This window comes from Haematobia irritans, chromosome 3, assembly GCF_050003625.1.
Source record: "Haematobia irritans isolate KBUSLIRL chromosome 3, ASM5000362v1, whole genome shotgun sequence".
NCBI lineage: Eukaryota > Metazoa > Arthropoda > Insecta > Diptera > Muscidae > Haematobia > Haematobia irritans.
In genome coordinates this window covers 217505158-217526423 of record NC_134399.1, presented here as the reverse complement: position 1 = coordinate 217526423, position 21266 = coordinate 217505158, and the positions used below count along the sequence as shown (strand labels likewise).

At 32.1% G+C, this 21266-nt stretch overlaps 1 protein-coding gene across 1 annotated transcript; it reads right to left on the bottom strand.

Moving 5' to 3' along the window:
• Positions 1–1549: 1549 nt before the first annotated feature.
• On the bottom strand, positions 1550–6820 carry LOC142231440 (uncharacterized). The gene is made up of 3 exons (XM_075302048.1): positions 3843–6820; positions 2788–3665; positions 1550–2700 (listed from the first exon to the last, which is right to left on the bottom strand). Exons 1-3 carry the CDS (start codon positions 6818–6820, stop codon positions 1550–1552), a joined length of 5007 nt encoding a protein of 1668 aa, XP_075158163.1.
• Positions 6821–21266: the final 14446 nt, after the last annotated feature.

Here is a 21266-nt window from a genome sequence, read left to right as displayed (position 1 = left end):
AGCGACATTTACACACCTGCAACCTTATCTAAATCTTCTGTGGAAAGTATGGGGAAATTCAAAATCAAAAGCGATTGTCTTCGTCCCTATGCCAAATATGAGGACGATCGGTCTTAAACTGCGACATGTAATTTGCACACTAAAATACGGACGGACGGACAGCCAAACAGACGGTCCTAGCTAAATCGACTCAGAATCACGGTTGCCCCAATTGGTAGAATTCTACCAAAAATGGTAGATTTTTTACTGTTTGGTAGATTGGTAGACTTCTTGATATTTTAGTAGATTTGACATTTCCAACTAAGAGGTACTTTAATTATCAAATTTTGACAAAATTTTCTATAGGAATAAAATTTTGTAGTTGTTGTTGACCTTTTTGTAGTTGTTGTTGACCTTTTAGTATAATTATTTGTAGAGTTTGTAAGGCTTGAGGTCATGTTGTAATAAAACAAAATAAAATCTTAGTTTTTTACAGTGTTTTATTTTTTAGGAAAGAATTAAAAATAAAACACTATAAAAACTAAGATTTAATTTTGTTTTATTACAACATGATCTCAAGCCTTACAAACTCTACAAAGGAATAAAATTTTGACAAAATTTTCTAAAGAAATTAAATTTTACAAAATTTTCTTTAGAAATAAAATTTGACAAATTTTCTATTGAAATAAGATTTTGAAAAATTTTCAATAGAAATTAAATTTTGACCAAATTTTCTATAGAAATAAAATTTTGACAAAATTTTCTATAGACATAAAGTTTTGACAAAATTTTCTATCAAAATAATATTTTGACAAAATTTTCTATCAAAATAAGATTTTGACAAAATTTTCTATCAAAACAATATTTTGACAAAATTTTCTATCAAAATAAAATTTTAACAAACTTTTCTATAGAAATAAAATGTTGACAAAATATTCTGTAGAAATAAAATTTTAAAAAAATTTTCTATACAAATAAATTTTGACAAAATATTCTGTTGTAGGAGAATTTGTTTAATTTCTGATCCCCATGATCAGAATAGTCAAATGAAGAAACACTTTTTTTGTTTGTTTTTTTTTTAGTTCATAATTATTTCACAATTCAAAAGTTTTATTAATCCATATTCACTTATAAATTATTTTATAATTTCATGTAAGTGGTTGAAACTCAATTTTATACAAAAACTATTTACTAGCTATGTCCCAATGCATAGCTTTGATTTAAAATAATTCAAATGTTCTGCTTCTTGTAGATGACCAAACGCAAGTGACTTTGTTACTGCCCCAAGCAGTCATAGCAGCAGATCACCCAAAAATGTTTTCTTGTCTGTACCTACATAAATATGTACTGACGAGTGTGTATGTAAATACTCATATGCATGTTAGTATGTATGGCTAGAACAGTTAGTTATGCATTTTGGGTAAACAAATAATAGTTGAAAAAGGGAGTAGAAGAATGATTTTTGCAACTCAAGTGGAGACATCATTTTTAATGTAGGGATTGCGTTTATAGATTAATAATATATTCAGTTTGGGAGGAAAAAATCCCAAACATTCTCCCGGGCCAAGAACTACGATTTTATAGTTGTAGTTTCTTCTCTGTTGACATAGTTATCGTTAGACGGCAGGAAGCATATTTTTGTAATAGGTCGTTTGATGTACTTGCCATTACAGTATAGGGTTACAACACGTACCAAGCCATCAGGACCTGGATGTAATTGTTCAACTCTGGCAAGTGGCCATTGACCTGGAACACTTCTTTCATGTAAAAGTAGGACTAAGTCTCCGACTCGGATATTGCGTTCTATTTTGTTCCATTTTGGGCGAGATTGTAATCTGCATAGATATTCCTTGTTCCATCTATGCCAAAAATTTTGTTTGAGACGTTCGACCATTTTCCAACGGCTCAAACGATCAATGTTGATTTCAAGTAAGTCATCGTCGGGGATGCAATTGGTGGCCTCACCAATTAGAAAATGCGCTGGTGTAAGCGCGTTTGAATCTGCAGGATCAGATGATAGGGGGCATAAGGGCCTTGAATTCAGGCAACTTTCAATTTGTGCCAATAGGGTGGACAGTTCCTCGTAAGTGAGTAAACGGTCTTTCATGATTCGACGCAAGTGGTGTTTTGTTGACTTCACACCGGCTTCCCATAAGCCGCCAAAGTGGGGTGAAGCAGGGGGTATGAAATGCCACGTTGTGCCTTGATTCGCCAAAGTTTCCACAAGATACTCTGGGAGTGATGATTTGTTCCGTTGGTAAAGAACTTGGAGTTCTTTGTTAGCGCCTACAAAATTTGTGCCGCAGTCTGAGTAAAGGTCAGTACATTGACCTCTTCGTGAAGTAAAGCGGCGGAAGGCGGCGATGAAAGAATCCACATTAAGACTTGTTACACCTTCAAGATGTATTGCTTTTGTGCACATACAGATGAATAGACAAATGTAGCCTTTTGTTGTTGCAGCTGTCCTCAGTGACGAAGCTTTTATATTTATGGGACCGGCATAGTCTAACCCACTATGTTTGAAGGCTCGGGTTGGTTGAAGACGGACCGAAGGCAAGTTCCCCATAAGTTGTTGGCAGCTTTGTGCATTGTATTTAAAGCAGACAACACATGCACGTTGGACCCGTTTTGCTAAATTTCGAGCTGATATGATCCAATAAGTACGAGAAACGTAAGACTGCATGAGCGTGAGGCTACCATGAAAGGTTTTTATATGTGCATCTGAAAATATAAGAAAAGATAGCGGATTTTGTTTGGACAACAAAATCGGGTGTTTAGTATTGTACGGGATTTGTGCATTTGATATACGTCCACCAACTCTTAAAATGTCCATTTCATCCAGAAATGGTGATAGATTTGAAATATTACTTCGAGTTGGAATTCTGTGTCCCAATTGAAGGCAGCTAATTTCTTCTCGAAATGAAATGGCCTGTGTAATTTTGACAAGCAAATGCAGTGTTCTCTTTAGTTCGTACGATTTGAGAAAACCGGTTTCTTTGCTGTTTTGTTTTGCTTGTGCTTTTATGTTGTTGTAAAAACGAAGAATGTATGACGTCACACGTACTAAAGTAGACAGCTTTGAATAACGATGAGTTATTTCGGGATATGACGATGTGGTAGTTGTTTTTGTTACATGATGTGTGACAATGTTTTCGTTGAAATCTTCCACATGAGATTCGGTAGGGGAGAGAGGCCATTGTTCTTGTTCTAATTGGAGCCAACTTGGACCTTTCCACCACAATGTATGATGTATCAGTTGCTCAGGAAATAATCCACGGGACGCGCAGTCAGCCGGGTTGTCGTTAGTTGGGACATATCGCCAGTCATTTACATCAGTTAAACGTTGAATTTGTGCGACTCTATTTGCCACGTAGACTTCCAACCGTTTTGAAGTATTTTTCAGCCACGCAAGAACGATGGTACTATCCGTCCTGTACACAGTGCTGCTAACGTTGAAATCTACGCTGGCTTTTATCTTGGCAACTAACTTTGCCGAGAGGGCAGCCGCTGTTAATTCCAGCCTGGGAATTGTTTGACTTTTTAGGGGTACGACTTTTGTTTTCGCCTGTAATAAATTTATTATTATCTCACCAGATTGTGTTTTTATTCGGGTATAAACTACAGCTGCGTAAGCCAGTTTTGAGGTATCGCTGAATGCGTGTAATTGTATTTCACAGCCGGTTGAGCTGTAGCCAATTCATCTTGGTATTCTTATCTCTTCAAGAGATTTTAATTTTGATCGAAATCGGAGCCATTCCTGTTGAATATTTTTGGGTAAAGTATCATTCCAGTCTAATTTTAATTTCCACAACTGCTGAAATATAATTTTTGCTAAAATGGTCGTTGCGCTGATCCAGCCTAACGGATCAAATAATTTGGATGCATCTGAAAGTAAACTGCTTTTAGTAATGTTTTCAGAAAATTGAAAATTTATTGAAAAACAGAAGTTATCGTTCTTGGTATCCCAGTGTATACCAAGTGCTTTAGCCATTTTTGGTTCTTGGATAGCAAATAAATTTTTAACTTCACGGTCTTCTTCTGAAATGCTCTCCATGAGCTCCACTGAATTGGAATTCCACTTTCTTAAATGAAATCCTCCTGATTTCAAAAGATAAGTAAGTTGTTTTTGCAAATAAAAGGCCTCTTGTAGAGTGTCTGCTCCAGATATGACGTCATCAACATACGTGTCAGTAAGCAGTGTTTTGCTAGCTTGTGGGAAACGTTTCTCCTCGTCAGTGGCTAGTTGTTGCAATACTCTAATTGCTAAGTAGGGAGCAGACGTAGTACCGTATGTTACAGTTCGTAAAGCATATACGCAAATTTTGCGAGAGGCATCTCTCCATAATATACATTGGTAGTTTTGGTGTTCAGGACAAACAAGTATTTGCCTAAACATTTTCTCCAAATCAGCTGTAAAGGCAATGCGATGTCTTCGCCAACGAGTGAGAATTGTTGGGAGATCATTTTGTAACGCAGGGCCAGCTGAGAGTTCCTCATTAATAGAAGTTTGTGGAGGTTTGCAGTTACCACCATCAAAAACAACACGAAGTTTTGTTGTTGTGCTGCTCTCTCTAAGCACACCATGGTGGGGAAAGAAATATGCATTTGGAGGTATTGAGTGTGGGTACTCACCGAGTTTTACCATATGTTGTAGATTTTCGTATTCCAACATAAACTTTTTGTATTCTGCGGCAAATTGTTGTTTGTGTTCAAATGTTGATTCCAATTGTTTCAGTCGTTTTAAAGCATTGTAATCCGTGTGGGAAAAAGAAGGTAGCTCATGACCTTGTAATAATTTCTTAAACGGTAAATGTACAGTGTAGCGTCCAGTATCATCGCGTGTATGAGTTTCCATGAATAATTTCTCGCAAAGATCTTCTTCCGTAGACAGCGGCTTGGCGTCCATAATTTCCTCCTGTTCCCAAAACAGTCGGAGCTGCTCATCAAGAGAGCATAAATTAGCGGAAATTCTTGGAGAATTAAAATATGATTTAGTGGAACCAGATATCATCCAACCTAGATACGTTTCTTGCAACAAAAGCCCATTTTGTAATTTGTTAATGCCTGGAAGAAGTAGATCAGAGTAGACATCATTTCCAAGAAGAATATCAATTTTATCTGGGGATAAAAATTCAGGATCTGCAAGAAAGAACTTAGAGACATCGGGAATACTTTTTACTGATATTTTCGGCGGAATGTATGAAGTTACATTGGAAACAATAAGAGCCGTAATAGGTAATTCAAATTCCTTTTTGTATTTAGAGTAGATGGTGAAATTGGCTACTTTATGCACAGTGATGGCTCGACCTCCACCTATACCAGAAACATCAACTTTGGTTTTGGAAACAGTAATAGGTAGTAGCTGTGAAAGTTCTTCAGATATAAATGAAATTTGTGACCCTTGATCCACAAGAGCTCTGGCACAAAAATGTTGGTCATTAGTTTTGATTAATACTTTCACAGTTGGCAGCATTGCTGGATTCAAGTTCGATGTGCCAAAACTAGAAAGGTTTGTACTTACAGTAGCAGTGTCAGGAGTAGATGTAGTAGCAGGCGGCTGGAATGTTTGATCCATGGTGGAATTATTCGGTTGAGTAATAGGTGATGTATTCTTCACGAATTCGTTGTGTATAATAGTATGATGCGGCTCACGACAAATATGGCATCTAGTGTTTAGTCTACAAGACGAATGCAGGTGTCCAGAATTTAAACAGTTACGGCAAAGACGATGCTGATTTACGAGATTCCTTTTCTCCGCGGACGAAAGGGTAGTAAATCGGAAGCATTTATAAAGTGGATGACGTTTGCGGCAGCAAGGGCAGTTGTCATCGTTGACAGTTGAAGCTGTGTGAGCTCGTACAGTTTTTGTTGGCTTTTTACGAGATTCAATACCAAAGGTTTTTGGTGTACAACTAGAATCTTCTTCTAAAGATTCCAAAGTTCGAAAGGTAGTTTCCAAAAAAATTAACATTTCAGACATAGGAGGGATGGAAGTACTGGCTTTGAGTGACTGTTCCCACTCCTTGCGGGTCTGAGCATCTAGTTTTTGCGTAAGCAAATAAATTAGAATTGAGTCCCATGTTGAGATATCAATGTTCAACGACTTCAGTTGAGACAGACAAGTTCTGGTGGTGTCCAGTAGAAATTTTATATTCTTAAATGTACCGTTAGATGGTGGAATGGAAAACAGGCGCTTTAAAATTTGTTCTACAAGTTTACGTTCATTATGAAATCTCTTCTCGAGAGCATCCCATGCCATATCATAACTTGATTCTGCTGCTGGGTATTCACTTACCATGCTAAGTGGCGTACCGGTGCATGAACTTTTCAAGTAAAAATATTTTTGTACCTTAGTAAGGGAACTATTTTGATGCACAAGGGTATTGAACATATCACGATATGCAATCCATTCAAGATAATCCCCTGAAAATGTTGGCAAATCAATTTTTGGTAACCGGGCTGCAGCACAGAACGATTCATTGCGGCTGGTGGCTGAGAAAGTACTTGCGTGAACGGTTGGAGTCTGTGGGGAATCAAAATCGAAAAGGTTATCAAGTAATTTACTTTTCAAAGTAATATATGTGTCATAACACATGTAATAGGTATCACCACTGATATAAGGCACGTCCTTTTCATTAATAGAGTTTTCTCGTAGAATCTCCATGATTTGATCGTGTCCATCCTTGATGAATTTAAAGTTGTTTTCCAAGTCTTCCAGAATTGTTTGCACATAACCTTTAGATATGGCTTCTTTGGGCTTAGCGTTGAAGGCCGCAGCCACGCGCTTAATATGGTTGAAGATCCTCTTCTGGTCTTCGATAGCTACTTCAGACGATGACATGTTTCTTTGAATTTGGCTCGAAATTCAGGAAAGAAACAAATGTACAGGCAGTACGTATGAAAAATACCGTAGACTTGACGGCAGTAAACCAGAGTGCAGACAGCACGTTAAAAATACCGTAGGCTTGACGGCAGTAATTTTATAGGTAAAGGGAGGCCTTGTCTCCACGCGGACAGCTCCCGGGTTTCGGCACCATTTATATGTAGGAGAATTTGTTTAATTTCTGATCCCCATGATCAGAATAGTCAAATGAAGAAACACTTTTTTTGTTTGTTTTTTTTTTAGTTCATAATTATTTCACAATTCAAAAGTTTTATTAATCCATATTCACTTATAAATTATTTTATAATTTCATGTAAGTGGTTGAAACTCAATTTTATACAAAAACTATTTACTAGCTATGTCCCAATGCATAGCTTTGATTTAAAATAATTCAAATGTTCTGCTTCTTGTAGATGACCAAACGCAAGTGACTTTGTTACTGCCCCAAGCAGTCATAGCAGCAGATCACCCAAAAATGTTTTCTTGTCTGTACCTACATAAATATGTACTGACGAGTGTGTATGTAAATACTCATATGCATGTTAGTATGTATGGCTAGAACAGTTAGTTATGCATTTTGGGTAAACAAATAATAGTTGAAAAAGGGAGTAGAAGAATGATTTTTGCAACTCAAGTGGAGACATCATTTTTAATGTAGGGATTGCGTTTATAGATTAATAATATATTCAGTTTGGGAGGAAAAAATCCCAAACATCTGTAGAAATAAAATTTTAAAAAAATTTTCTATACAAATAAATTTTGACAAAATTTTCTATAGAAATAAGATTTTGACAAAATTTTCTATAGAAATAAGATTTTGACAAAATTTTCAATAGAAATAAAATTTTGACAAAATTTTCTATAGAAATAAAATTTTGACAAAATTTTCCATTAAAATAAGATTTTGACAAAATTTTCTGTCGAAATAAAATTTTTTATAGAAGTAAAATTTTGAGTAACTTTTCTATAGAAATAAAATGTTGACAAAATATTCTATAGAAATAAAATTTTGACAAAATTTTCTATAGCAATAAAATTTTGACAAAATTTTCTATATAAATAGAATTGTGAGAAAATTTTCTATAGAAATTAAATTATTGCCAAACTTTTCTATAGCAATAAAACTTTGAAAAAATTTTCTATAGAAATAAAATTTTGACAAAATTTTCTATAGAATTACAATTTTGAGAAAATTTTATTGAAGGAATAACTTTGAAAAAATTTTCGATAGAAATATTTTGAGAAAATTTTTTATAGAAATAGAATTTTGAGAAAATTTTCTATAGAAATATAATTTTGAGAAAATTTTCTATAGAAATAAGATTTTGACAAATTTTTCTGTAGAAATACAATTTTAACAAAATTTTCTATAGAAATAAAATATTGATAAAATTCTCCATTGAAATAAAATTTTGAGAAAATTTACTATAAAAATAAAATTTAGACAAAATTTCATATCGAAATAAAATATTGATAAAATTTTCTATAGGAATACAATTTTGACAAAATTTTCTATAGAAATAAAATTTTGACAAAATTTTCTATAGAAATAAAATATTGATAAATTTCTCTATAGAAATAAATGTTGACAAAATTTTTTATAGAAATAAAATTTTGAGTTAATTTTCTACAGAAATAATATGTTGACAAAATTTTATTGAAATAAAATTTTGAGAAAATTTTCTATGGAATAACATTTTGACAATTTTGTTTTTTTTTTTTTTTTGTTAGATTTTTCAAAATTTTGGTAGATTATTTTTGGCTCGAGTTCAATTCTAAGACGATCGGTATGGGTCTATGGCTTTTCCTTCTTGGCGTTACATACAAATGCACAAATACCCTGGACCACAGTAATGGTGAAGGGTCTAAATATTGTTGCTGGTAACTTTCACATAAATTATTTTATCCATTTTGGTGGATATTTAAAATTTGGCCTGGGAAATGTCCACAGCACGTGCCTTTTTAGGACCAAAGAAATTACCTCCTTTGGTCAGGATGATTATGCCTAATGGTCATTTTGATTATTTTTAAAAATTCTATATCAATTGTAAGCTTAACGTTATTTGCATTAAGTAAACACTCGCAATTTATTTTACACTCCAATGAAGTAATCGAAATTCATTTAGGCCTATGGAATTCTTTATATTTACTTTTCATTAAACGAAGGCGAAAGTAATTGAAGATGCGTAATGTAAATTTCTTTGCCACCATTTGTGATAGTTTGCATTTCAACGAGAGCCTAAATGATTGCCATTCGCTTAATCAAACAAATGACTGATGTTTCTTGTTCAAAGCAAAGGATTGAAATTTAAATGGCAACGTATTTCTCATTTAAATGCCGGAGGCATCTGTCTACATTGAATTAATTTATAAAAAGCAAATGCTTGTACTTATATACTAAGAGTATCTCTAACCCCTTTGGCTAAAGACCCTGCCAAAGACGATGATTAGTTGTGGTTGGCAAATTAATTTTCAACACCCACAAGGAGACGAGATAGACACACGGTATATTTGCCAATATTGCTCAAGGCGTGCCACTGAGTCGATTTTGGCATGTCCGTTTATCTGTGAATATAAAAAAGTATGTATAGGTCGCAGTTTTAGTCCACATGAATACAGATTTGACACAACTATGAATTTCGGGTCAGAATAGAACCCTACTGATTTTGGAAGAAAATTCAGAGTTATATATATCCCCCACATATATCGTTAGTCCGATATGTACTTCTAAGGCACTAGAAACTAGAGTTTAAGCATGCTTTCCTTCATACTTTGCAAAACAGAGAACAATTAGTAGTATCGTAAAGTGTGATAAACTTGGTTTATATCAATTCAGATTTAGCTATAGCTACACTATATATCTTTCGCCAGATTTACATTCATATACTCATTTTCTTCAAAATTTTGATTTTTGAGGGGTGGTCACGAATTATCGTCCTTTTCGCTCTAGGACTCATAGTTAAGGACATATGGCCAAAATAAGTTTTTCATAAAAAATTTCATATTTTGAGGATATTCATCAAAATATTGAATTTTGAGGGGTGGTCACGAATTATCGTCCTTTTCGCTCTATGACGCATATTTAAGGAGATATGGCCAAAATAAGTTTTTCATATAAAAATTTCATTATTTGAGGATTTCCATCAAATTTGTGATTTTTGAGGGGTGGTCACGAATTATCGTCCTTTTCGCTCTAGGACGCATATTTAAGGAGATATGACCAAAATAAGTTTTTCATAAAAAATTTCAAATTTTCTAGGATTTTCATCAAAATTTTGATTTTCGAGGGGAGGTCACGAATTATCGTCCTTTTCGCTCTAGGACGCATATTTAAGGAGATATGGCCAAAATAAGTTTTTCATAAAAAAATTTAATATTTTGAGGATATTCATCAAAATATTGAATTTTGAGGAGTGGTCACGATTTATCGTCCTTTTCGCTCTAGGACGCATATTTAAGGAGATATGGCCAAAATAAGTTTTTCATATAAAAATTTCATTTTTGGAGGATTTCCATCAAAATTGTGATTTTTAAGGGGTGGTCACGAATTATTGTCCTCTTCGCTCTAGGACGCATATTTAAGGAAATATGGCCAAAATAAGTTTCATATAAAAATTCTAGGACGCATATTTAAGGAGGTATGGCCAAAATAAGTTTATAAAAATTCAATTTTCAAAAATTTTCGTTAAAATTTTGATTTTTGAGGGGTTGTCACGAATTATTATCCTTTTCGCTCTAGGACGCATATTTAAGGAGATATGGCCAAAATAAGTTTTTCATATAAAAATTTAATTTTTGGAGGATTTCCATCAAAATTGTGATTTTTAAGGGGTGGTCACGAATTATTGTCCTCTTCGCTCTAGAACGCATATTTAAGGAAATATGGCCAAAATAAGTTTCATATAAAAATTCTAGGACGCATATTTAAGGAGGTATGGCCAAAATAAGTTTATAAAAATTCAATTTTCAAGAATTTTCGTTAAAATTTTGATTTTTGAGGCGAGGTCACGAATTATTATCCTTTTCGCTCTAGAACGCATATTTAAGGAGATATGGCCATAATAAGTTTTTCATATAAAAATTTCATCTTTTGGGGATTTCCATCAAAATTTTGATTTTCGAGGGGTGGTCACGAATTATCGTCCTTTTCGCTCGAGGACGCATATTGAAGGAGATATGGCCAAAATAAATTTTTTCATAAAAAATTTCAAATTTTCTAGTATTCATCAAAATTGTGATTTTCGAGGGGTGGTCACGAATTATCGTCCTTTTCGCTCTAGGACGCATATTTAAACAGATATGGCCAAAATAAGCTTTTCATATAAAAATTTAATTTTTTGAGGATTTTCATCAAAATTTTGATTTTTGAGGGGTGGTCACGAATTATCGTCATTTTCGCTCTAGGGCACATATTTAAGGAGCTATGGCCAAAATAAGTTTTTCATAAAAAAATTTCATATTTTGAGGATATTCATCAAAATATTGAATTTTGAGGGGTGGTCACGAATTATTGTCCTTTTCGCTCTAGGACGCATAGTAAGGAGATATGGCCAAAATAAGTTTTTCATAAAAAAAATTTCATATTTTGAGAATATTCATCAAAATATTGAATTTTGAGGAGTGGTCATGAATTATCGTCCTTTTCGCTCTAGGACGCATATTTAAGGAGATATAGCCAAAATAAATTTTTTATAAAAAATTTTAAATTTTCTAGGATTTTCATCAAAATTTTGATTTTCGAGGGGTGGTCACGAATTATCGTCATTTTCGCTCTAGGACGCATAGTTAAGGAGATATGGCCAAAATAAGTTTTTCATATAAAAATTTCATTTTTTGAGAATTTTCATCAAAATTTTGATTTTTGAAGGATGGTCACGAATTATCGTCCTTTTCACTCTAGGACGCATATTTAAGGAGATATGCCCAAAATAAGTTTTTCATATGAAAATTTTAATTTTTCAAGGATTTTTTTGATTGTTGGTCACGAATTATTGTCCTTTTCGCTCTAGAACGCATATTTAAGGAGATATGGCCAAAATAAGTTTTTCATTGAAAATTTCAAATTTTCTAGGATTTTCATCAAAATTTTGATTTTTGAGGGGTGGTCACGAATTGTTGTCCTTGTCGCTCTAGGACGCATATTTAAGGAGATATGGCCGCAATAAGTTTTTCATAAAAAATTTTAAAATTTCTAGGATTTTCATCAAAATTTTGTTGTCGAGGGGTGGTCACGAATTATCGTCCTTTTCGCTCTAGGACGCATATTTAAGGAGATATCGCCAAGGAGATATCGCCCTTTTCGCTCTAGGACGCATATTTAAGGAGATATGGCCAAAATAAGTTTTTAATAGAAAAATTTTAATTTTTCAAGGATTTTCGTTAAAATTTTGATTTTTGAGGGGTGGTCACGAATTATCGTCCTTTTCACTCTAGGACGCATATTTAAGGAGATATGGACAAAATAAATTTTTGATATAAAAATTTTAATTTTTCAAGGATTTTCGTTAAAATTTTTATTTGTGAGGGGCGGTCACGAATTATCTTCCGTGTCGCTCTGGGACGCATATTTAAGGAGATATGGCCAAAATAAGTTTTTCATATAAAAATTTCATTTTTTGAGGATTTTCATCCAAATTTTGATTTTTAAGGGGTGGTCACGAATTATTGTCCTTTTCGCTCTAGGACAAAATAAGTTTCATATAAAAATTCTAGGACGCATATTTAAGGAGGTATGGCCAAAATAAGTTTATAAAAATTCAATTTTCAAGGATTTTCATCAAAATTTTGATTTTTGTGGGGTGGTCACGAATTATCGTCCTTTTCGCTCTAGGACGCATATTTAAGGAGATATGACCAAAATAAGTTTTTCATATAAAAATTTTAATTTTTCAAGGATTTTCATCAAAATTTTGATTTTTGAAGGGTGGTCACGAATTATTGTCCTTTTCGCTCTAGGACGCATATTTAAGGAGATATGACCAAAATAAGTTTTTCATATAAAAATGTAATTTTTCAAGGATTTTCATCAAAATTTTGATTTTTGAGGGGTGGTCACGAATTATCGTCCTTTTCGCTGAAGGACGCATATTGAAGGAGATATGACCAAAATAAGTTTTTCATATAAAAATTTTAATTTTTCAAGGATTTTCATCAAAATTTTGATTTTTGAGGGGTGGTCACGAATTATCGTCCTTTTCGCTCTAGGACGCATATTTAAGGAGATATGGCCAAAATAAGTTTTTCATACAAAAATTTTAATTTTTCAAGGATTTTCATCAAAATTTTGATTTTTGAGGGGTGGTCACAAATTATTGTCCTTTTCGCTCTAGGACGCATATTTAAGGAGACATGGCCAAAATAAGTTTTTCATATAAAAATGTAATTTTTTAAGGATTTTCATCAAAATTTTGATTTTTGAGGGGTGGCCACGATTTATTGTCCTTTTCGCTCTAGGACGCATATTTAAGGAGATATGGCCAAAATAAGTTTTTCATATAAAAATTTTAATTTTTCAAGGATTTTTATCAAAATTTTGATTTTTGAGGGGGTGGTCACGAATTATTGTCCTTTTCGCTCTAGGACGCAAATTTAAGGAGATATGACCAAAATAAGTTTTTCATATAAAAATTTTAATTTTTCAAGGATTTTCATCAAAATTTTGATTTTTGAGGGGTGGTCACGAATTATTGTCCTTTTCGCTCTAGGACGCATATTTAAGGAGATATGGCCAAAATAAGTTTTCATATAAAAATTTTAATTTTTGAAGGATTTTCATCAAAATTTTGATTTTTGAGGGGTGGTCACGAATTATTGTCCTTTTCGCTCTAGGACGCATATTTAAGGAGATATGGCCAAAATAAGTTTTTCATATAAAAATTTAATTTGTTAAGGATTTTCATCAAAATTTTGATTTTTGAGGGGTGGTCACGAATTATTGTCCTTTTCGCTCTAGGACGCATATTTAAGGAGATATGGCCAAAATAAGTTTTTCATATAAAAATTTTAATTTTTCAAGGATTTTCATCAAAATTTTGATTTTTGAGGGGTGGTCACGAATTATTGTCCTTTTCGCTCTAGGACGCATATTTAAGGAGATATGGCCAAAATAAGTTTTCATATAAAAATTTCATTTTTTGAGGATTTTCATCCAAATTTTGATTTTTAAGGGGTGGTCACGAATTATTGTCCTTTTCGCTCTAGGACAAAATAAGTTTCATATAAAAATTCTAGGACGCATATTTAAGGAGGTATGGCCAAAATAAGTTTATAAAAATTCAATTTTCAAGGATTTTCATCAAAATTTTGATTTTTGTGGGGTGGTCACGAATTATCGTCCTTTTCGCTATAGGACGCATATTTAAGGAGATATGACCAAAATAAGTTTTTCATATAAAAATTTTAATTTTTCAAGGATTTTCATCAAAATTTTGATTTTTGAGGGGTGGTCACGAATTATCGTCCTCTTCGCTCTAGGACGCATATTTAAGGAGATATGACCAAAATAAGTTTTTCATATAAAAATTTTAATTTTTCAAGGATTTTCATCAAAATTTTGATTTTTGAAGGGTGGTCACGAATTATTGCCCTTTCCCTCTAGGACGCATATTTAAGGAGATATGACCAAAATAAGTTTTTCATATAAAAATGTAATTTTTCAAGGATTTTCATCAAAATTTTGATTTTTGAGGGGTGGTCACGAATTATCGTCCTTTTCGCTGAAGGACGCATATTGAAGGAGATATGACCAAAATAAGTTTTTCATATAAAAATTTTAATTTTTCATCAAAATTTTGATTTTTGAGGGGTGGTCACAACTTATTGTCCTTTTCGCTCTAGGACGCATATTTAAGGAGACATGGCCAAAATAAGTTTTTCATATAAAAATGTAATTTTTTAAGGATTTTCATCAAAATTTTGATTTTTGAGGGGTGGCCACGATTTATTGTCCTTTTCGCTCTAGGACGCATATTTAAGGAGATATGGCCAAAATAAGTTTTTCATATAAAAATTTTAATTTTTCAAGGATTTTTATCAAAATTTTGATTTTTGAGGGGGTGGTCACGAATTATTGTCCTTTTCGCTCTAGGACGCAAATTTAAGGAGATATGACCAAAATAAGTTTTTCATATAAAAATTTTAATTTTTCAAGGATTTTCATCAAAATTTTGATTTTTGAGGGGTGGTCACGAATTATTGTCCTTTTCGCTCTAGGACGCATATTTAAGGAGATATGGCCAAAATAAGTTTTCATATAAAAATTTTAATTTTTGAAGGATTTTCATCAAAATTTTGATTTTTGAGGGGTGGTCACGAATTATTGTCCTTTTCGCTCTAGGACGCATATTTAAGGAGATATGGCAAAAATAAGTTTTTCATATAAAAATTTAATTTGTTAAGGATTTTCATCAAAATTTTGATTTTTGAGGGGTGGTCACGAATTATTGTCCTTTTCGCTCTAGGACGCATATTTAAGGAGATATGGCCAAAATAAGTTTTTCATATAAAAATTTTAATTTTTCAAGGATTTTCATCAAAATTTTGATTTTTGAGGGGTGGTCACGAATTATTGTCCTTTTCGCTCTAGGACGCATATTTAAGGAGATATGGCCAAAATAAGTTTTCATATAAAAATTTCATTTTTTGAGGATTTTCATCCAAATTTTGATTTTTAAGGGGTGGTCACGAATTATTGTCCTTTTCGCTCTAGGACAAAATAAGTTTCATATAAAACTTCTAGGACGCATATTTAAGGAGGTATGGCCAAAATAAGTTTATAAAAATTCAATTTTCAAGGATTTTCATCAAAATTTTGATTTTTGTGGGGTGGTCACGAATTATCGTCCTTTTCGCTCTAGGACGCATATTTAAGGAGATATGACCAAAATAAGTTTTTCATATAAAAATTTTAATTTTTCAAGGATTTTCATCAAAATTTTGATTTTTGAGGGGTGGTCACGAATTATCGTCCTCTTCGCTCTAGGACGCATATTTAAGGAGATATGACCAAAATAAGTTTTTCATATAAAAATTTTAATTTTTCAAGGATTTTCATCAAAATTTTGATTTTTGAAGGGTGGTCACGAATTATTGCCCTTTCCCTCTAGGACGCATATTTAAGGAGATATGACCAAAATAAGTTTTTCATATAAAAATTTAATTTTTCAAGGATTTTCATCAAAATTTTGATTTTTGAGGGGTGGTCACGAATTATCGTCCTTTCCGCTGAAGGACGCATATTGAAGGAGATATGACCAAAATAAGTTTTTCATATAAAAATTTTAATTTTTCAAGGATTTTCATCAAAATTTTGATTTTTGAGGGGTGGTCACGAATTATCGTCCGTGTCGCTCTGGGACGAATATTTAAGGAGATATGGCCAAAATAAGTTTTTCATATAAAAATTTCATTTTTTGAGGATTTTCATCCAAATTTTGATTTTTAAGGGGTGGTCACGAATTATTGTCCTTTTCGCTCTAGGACAAAATAAGTTTCATATAAAAATTCTAGGACGCATATTTAAGGAGGTATGACCAAAATAAGTTTATAAAAATTCAATTTTCAAGGATTTTCATCAAAATTTTGATTTTTGTGGGGTGGTCACGAATTATCGTCCTTTTCGCTCTAGGACACATATTTAAGGAGATATGACCAAAATAAGTTTTTCATATAAAAATTTTAATTTTTCAAGGATTTTCATCAAAATTTTGATTTTTGAGGGGTGGTCACGAATTATCGTCCTCTTCGCTCTAGGACGCATATTTAAGGAGATATGACCAAAATAAGTTTTTCATATAAAAATTTTAATTTTTCAAGGATTTTCATCAAAATTTTGATTTTTGAAGGGTGGTCACGAATTATTGTCCTTTTCGCTCTAGGACGCATATTTAAGGAGATATGACCAAAATAAGTTTTTCATATAAAAATGTAATTTTTCAAGGATTTTCATCAAAATTTTGATTTTTGAGGGGTGGTCACGAATTATCGTCCTTTTCGCTGAAGGACGCATATTGAAGGAGATATGACCAAAATAAGTTTTTCATATAAAAATTTTAATTTTTCAAGGATTTTCATCAAAATTTTGATTTTTGAGGGGTGGTCACGAATTATCGTCCTTTTCGCTCTAGGACGCATATTTAAGGAGATATGGCCAAAATAAGTTTTTCATACAAAAATTTTAATTTTTCAAGGATTTTCATCAAAATTTTGATTTTTGAGGGGTGGTCACAAATTATTGTCCTTTTCGCTCTAGGACGCATATTTAAGGAGACATGGCCAAAATAAGTTTTTCATATAAAAATGTAATTTTTTAAGGATTTTCATCAAAATTTTGATTTTTGAGGGGTGGCCACGATTTATTGTCCTTTTCGCTCTAGGACAAAATAAGTTTCATATAAAAATTCTAGGACGCATATTTAAGGAGGTATGACCAAAATAAGTTTATAAAAATTCAATTTTCAAGGATTTTCATCAAAATTTTGATTTTTGTGGGGTGGTCACGAATTATCGTCCTTTTCGCTCTAGGACACATATTTAAGGAGATATGACCAAAATAAGTTTTTCATATAAAAATTTTAATTTTTCAAGGATTTTCATCAAAATTTTGATTTTTGAGGGGTGGTCACGAATTATCGTCCTTTTCGCTCTAGGACGCATATTTAAGGAGATATGACCAAAATAAGTTTTTCATATAAAAATTTTAATTTTTCAAGGATTTTCATCAAAATTTTGATTTTTGAAGGGTGGTCACGAATTATTGTCCTTTTCGCTCTAGGACGCATATTTAAGGAGATATGACCAAAATAAGTTTTTCATATAAAAATGTAATTTTTCAAGGATTTTCATCAAAATTTTGATTTTTGAGGGGTGGTCACGAATTATCGTCCTTTTCGCTGAAGGACGCATATTGAAGGAGATATGACCAAAATAAGTTTTTCATATAAAAATTTTAATTTTTCAAGGATTTTCATCAAAATTTTGATTTTTGAGGGGTGGTCACGAATTATCGTCCTTTTCGCTCTAGGACGCATATTTAAGGAGATATGGCCAAAATAAGTTTTTCATACAAAAATTTTAATTTTTCAAGGATTTTCATCAAAATTTTGATTTTTGAGGGGTGGTCACGAATTATTGTCCTTTTCGCTCTAGGACGCATATTTAAGGAGACATGGCCAAAATAAGTTTTTCATATAAAAATGTAATTTTTTAAGGATTTTCATCAAAATTTTGATTTTTGAGGGGTGGCCACGATTTATTGTCCTTTTCGCTCTAGGACGCATATTTAAGGAGATATGGCCAAAATAAGTTTTTCATATAAAAATTTTAATTTTTCAAGGATTTTTATCAAAATTTTGATTTTTGAGGGGGTGGTCACGAATTATTGTCCTTTTCGCTCTAGGACGCAAATTTAAGGAGATATGACCAAAATAAGTTTTTCATATAAAAATTTTAATTTTTCAAGGATTTTCATCAAAATTTTGATTTTTGAGGGGTGGTCACGAATTATTGTCCTTTTCGCTCTAGGACGCATATTTAAGGAGATATGGCCAAAATAAGTTTTCATATAAAAATTTTAATTTTTGAAGGATTTTCATCAAAATTTTGATTTTTGAGGGGTGGTCACGAATTATTGTCCTTTTCGCTCTAGGACGCATATTTAAGGAGATATGGCAAAAATAAGTTTTTCATATAAAAATTTAATTTGTTAAGGATTTTCATCAAAATTTTGATTTTTGAGGGGTGGTCACGAATTATTGTCCTTTTCGCTCTAGGACGCATATTTAAGGAGATATGGCCAAAATAAGTTTTTCATATAAAAATTTTAATTTTTCAAGGATTTTCATCAAAATTTTGATTTTTGAGGGGTGGTCACGAATTATTGTCCTTTTCGCTCTAGGACGCATATTTAAGGAGATATGGCCAAAATAAGTTTTCATATAAAAATTTCATTTTTTGAGGATTTTCATCCAAATTTTGATTTTTAAGGGGTGGTCACGAATTATTGTCCTTTTCGCTCTAGGACAAAATAAGTTTCATATAAAAATTCTAGGACGCATATTTAAGGAGGTATGGCCAAAATAAGTTTATAAAAATTCAATTTTCAAGGATTTTCATCAAAATTTTGATTTTTGTGGGGTGGTCACGAATTATCGTCCTTTTCGCTCTAGGACGCATATTTAAGGAGATATGACCAAAATAAGTTTTTCATATAAAAATTTTAATTTTTCAAGGATTTTCATCAAAATTTTGATTTTTGAGGGGTGGTCACGAATTATCGTCCTCTTCGCTCTAGGACGCATATTTAAGGAGATATGACCAAAATAAGTTTTTCATATAAAAATTTTAATTTTTCAAGGATTTTCATCAAAATTTTGATTTTTGAAGGGTGGTCACGAATTATTGCCCTTTCCCTCTAGGACGCATATTTAAGGAGATATGACCAAAATAAGTTTTTCATATAAAAATTTAATTTTTCAAGGATTTTCATCAAAATTTTGATTTTTGAGGGGTGGTCACGAATTATCGTCCTTTCCGCTGAAGGACGCATATTGAAGGAGATATGACCAAAATAAGTTTTTCATATAAAAATTTTAATTTTTCAAGGATTTTCATCAAAATTTTGATTTTTGAGGGGTGGTCACGAATTATCGTCCGTGTCGCTCTGGGACGAATATTTAAGGAGATATGGCCAAAATAAGTTTTTCATATAAAAATTTCATTTTTTGAGGATTTTCATCCAAATTTTGATTTTTAAGGGGTGGTCACGAATTATTGTCCTTTTCGCTCTAGGACAAAATAAGTTTCATATAAAAATTCTAGGACGCATATTTAAGGAGGTATGACCAAAATAAGTTTATAAAAATTCAATTTTCAAGGATTTTCATCAAAATTTTGATTTTTGTGGGGTGGTCACGAATTATCGTCCTTTTCGCTCTAGGACACATATTTAAGGAGATATGACCAAAATAAGTTTTTCATATAAAAATTTTAATTTTTCAAGGATTTTCATCAAAATTTTGATTTTTGAGGGGTGGTCACGAATTATCGTCCTCTTCGCTCTAGGACGCATATTTAAGGAGATATGACCAAAATAAGTTTTTCATATAAAAATTTTAATTTTTCAAGGATTTTCATCAAAATTTTGATTTTTGAAGGGTGGTCACGAATTATTGTCCTTTTCGCTCTAGGACGCATATTTAAGGAGATATGACCAAAATAAGTTTTTCATATAAAAATGTAATTTTTCAAGGATTTTCATCAAAATTTTGATTTTTGAGGGGTGGTCACGAATTATCGTCCTTTTCGCTGAAGGACGCATATTGAAGGAGATATGACCAAAATAAGTTTTTCATATAAAAATTTTAATTTTTCAAGGATTTTCATCAAAATTTTGATTTTTGAGGGGTGGTCACGAATTATCGTCCTTTTCGCTCTAGGACGCATATTTAAGGAGATATGGCCAAAATAAGTTTTTCATACAAAAATTTTAATTTTTCAAGGATTTTCATCAAAATTTTGATTTTTGAGGGGTGGTCACAAATTATTGTCCTTTTCGCTCTAGGACGCATATTTAAGGAGACATGGCCAAAATAAGTTTTTCATATAAAAATGTAATTTTTTAAGGATTTTCATCAAAATTTTGATTTTTGAGGGGTGGCCACGATTTATTGTCCTTTTCGCTCTAGGACAAAATAAGTTTCATATAAAAATTCTAGGACGCATATTTAAGGAGGTATGACCAAAATAAGTTTATAAAAATTCAATTTTCAAGGATTTTCATCAAAATTTTGATTTTTGTGGGGTGGTCACGAATTATCGTCCTTTTCGCTCTAGGACACATATTTAAGGAGATATGACCAAAATAAGTTTTTCATATAAAAATTTTAATTTTTCAAGGATTTTCATCAAAATTTTGATTTTTGAGGGGTGGTCACGAATTATCGTCCTTTTCGCTCTAGGACGCATATTTAAGGAGATATGACCAAAATAAGTTTTTCATATAAAAATTTTAATTTTTCAAGGATTTTCATCAAAATTTTGATTTTTGAAGGGTGGTCACGAATTATTGTCCTTTTCGCTCTAGGACGCATATTTAAGGAGATATGACCAAAATAAGTTTTTCATATAAAAATGTAATTTTTCAAGGATTTTCATCAAAATTTTGATTTTTGAGGGGTGGTCACGAATTATCGTCCTTTTCGCTGAAGGACGCATATTGAAGGAGATATGACCAAAATAAGTTTTTCATATAAAAATTTTAATTTTTCAAGGATTTTCATCAAAATTTTGATTTTTGAGGGGTGGTCACGAATTATCGTCCTTTTCGCTCTAGGACGCATATTTAAGGAGATATGGCCAAAATAAGTTTTTCATACAAAAATTTTAATTTTTCAAGGATTTTCATCAA

Bases quoted from the DNA above. Each gene is read 5' to 3' on its own strand.
- LOC142231440 (XM_075302048.1), bottom strand. From the start codon at position 6,820: ATGTCATCGTCTGAAGTAGCTATCGAAGACCAGAAGAGGATCTTCAAC. The intron at 3,666-3,842 runs GTTAGGCTGGAT...AATTGGCTACAG, and splicing joins GCATCCAAATTATTTGATCC to CTCAACCGGCTGTGAAATAC. The intron at 2,701-2,787 runs GTATATCAAATG...TTATATTTTCAG, and splicing joins CATTTTAAGAGTTGGTGGAC to ATGCACATATAAAAACCTTT.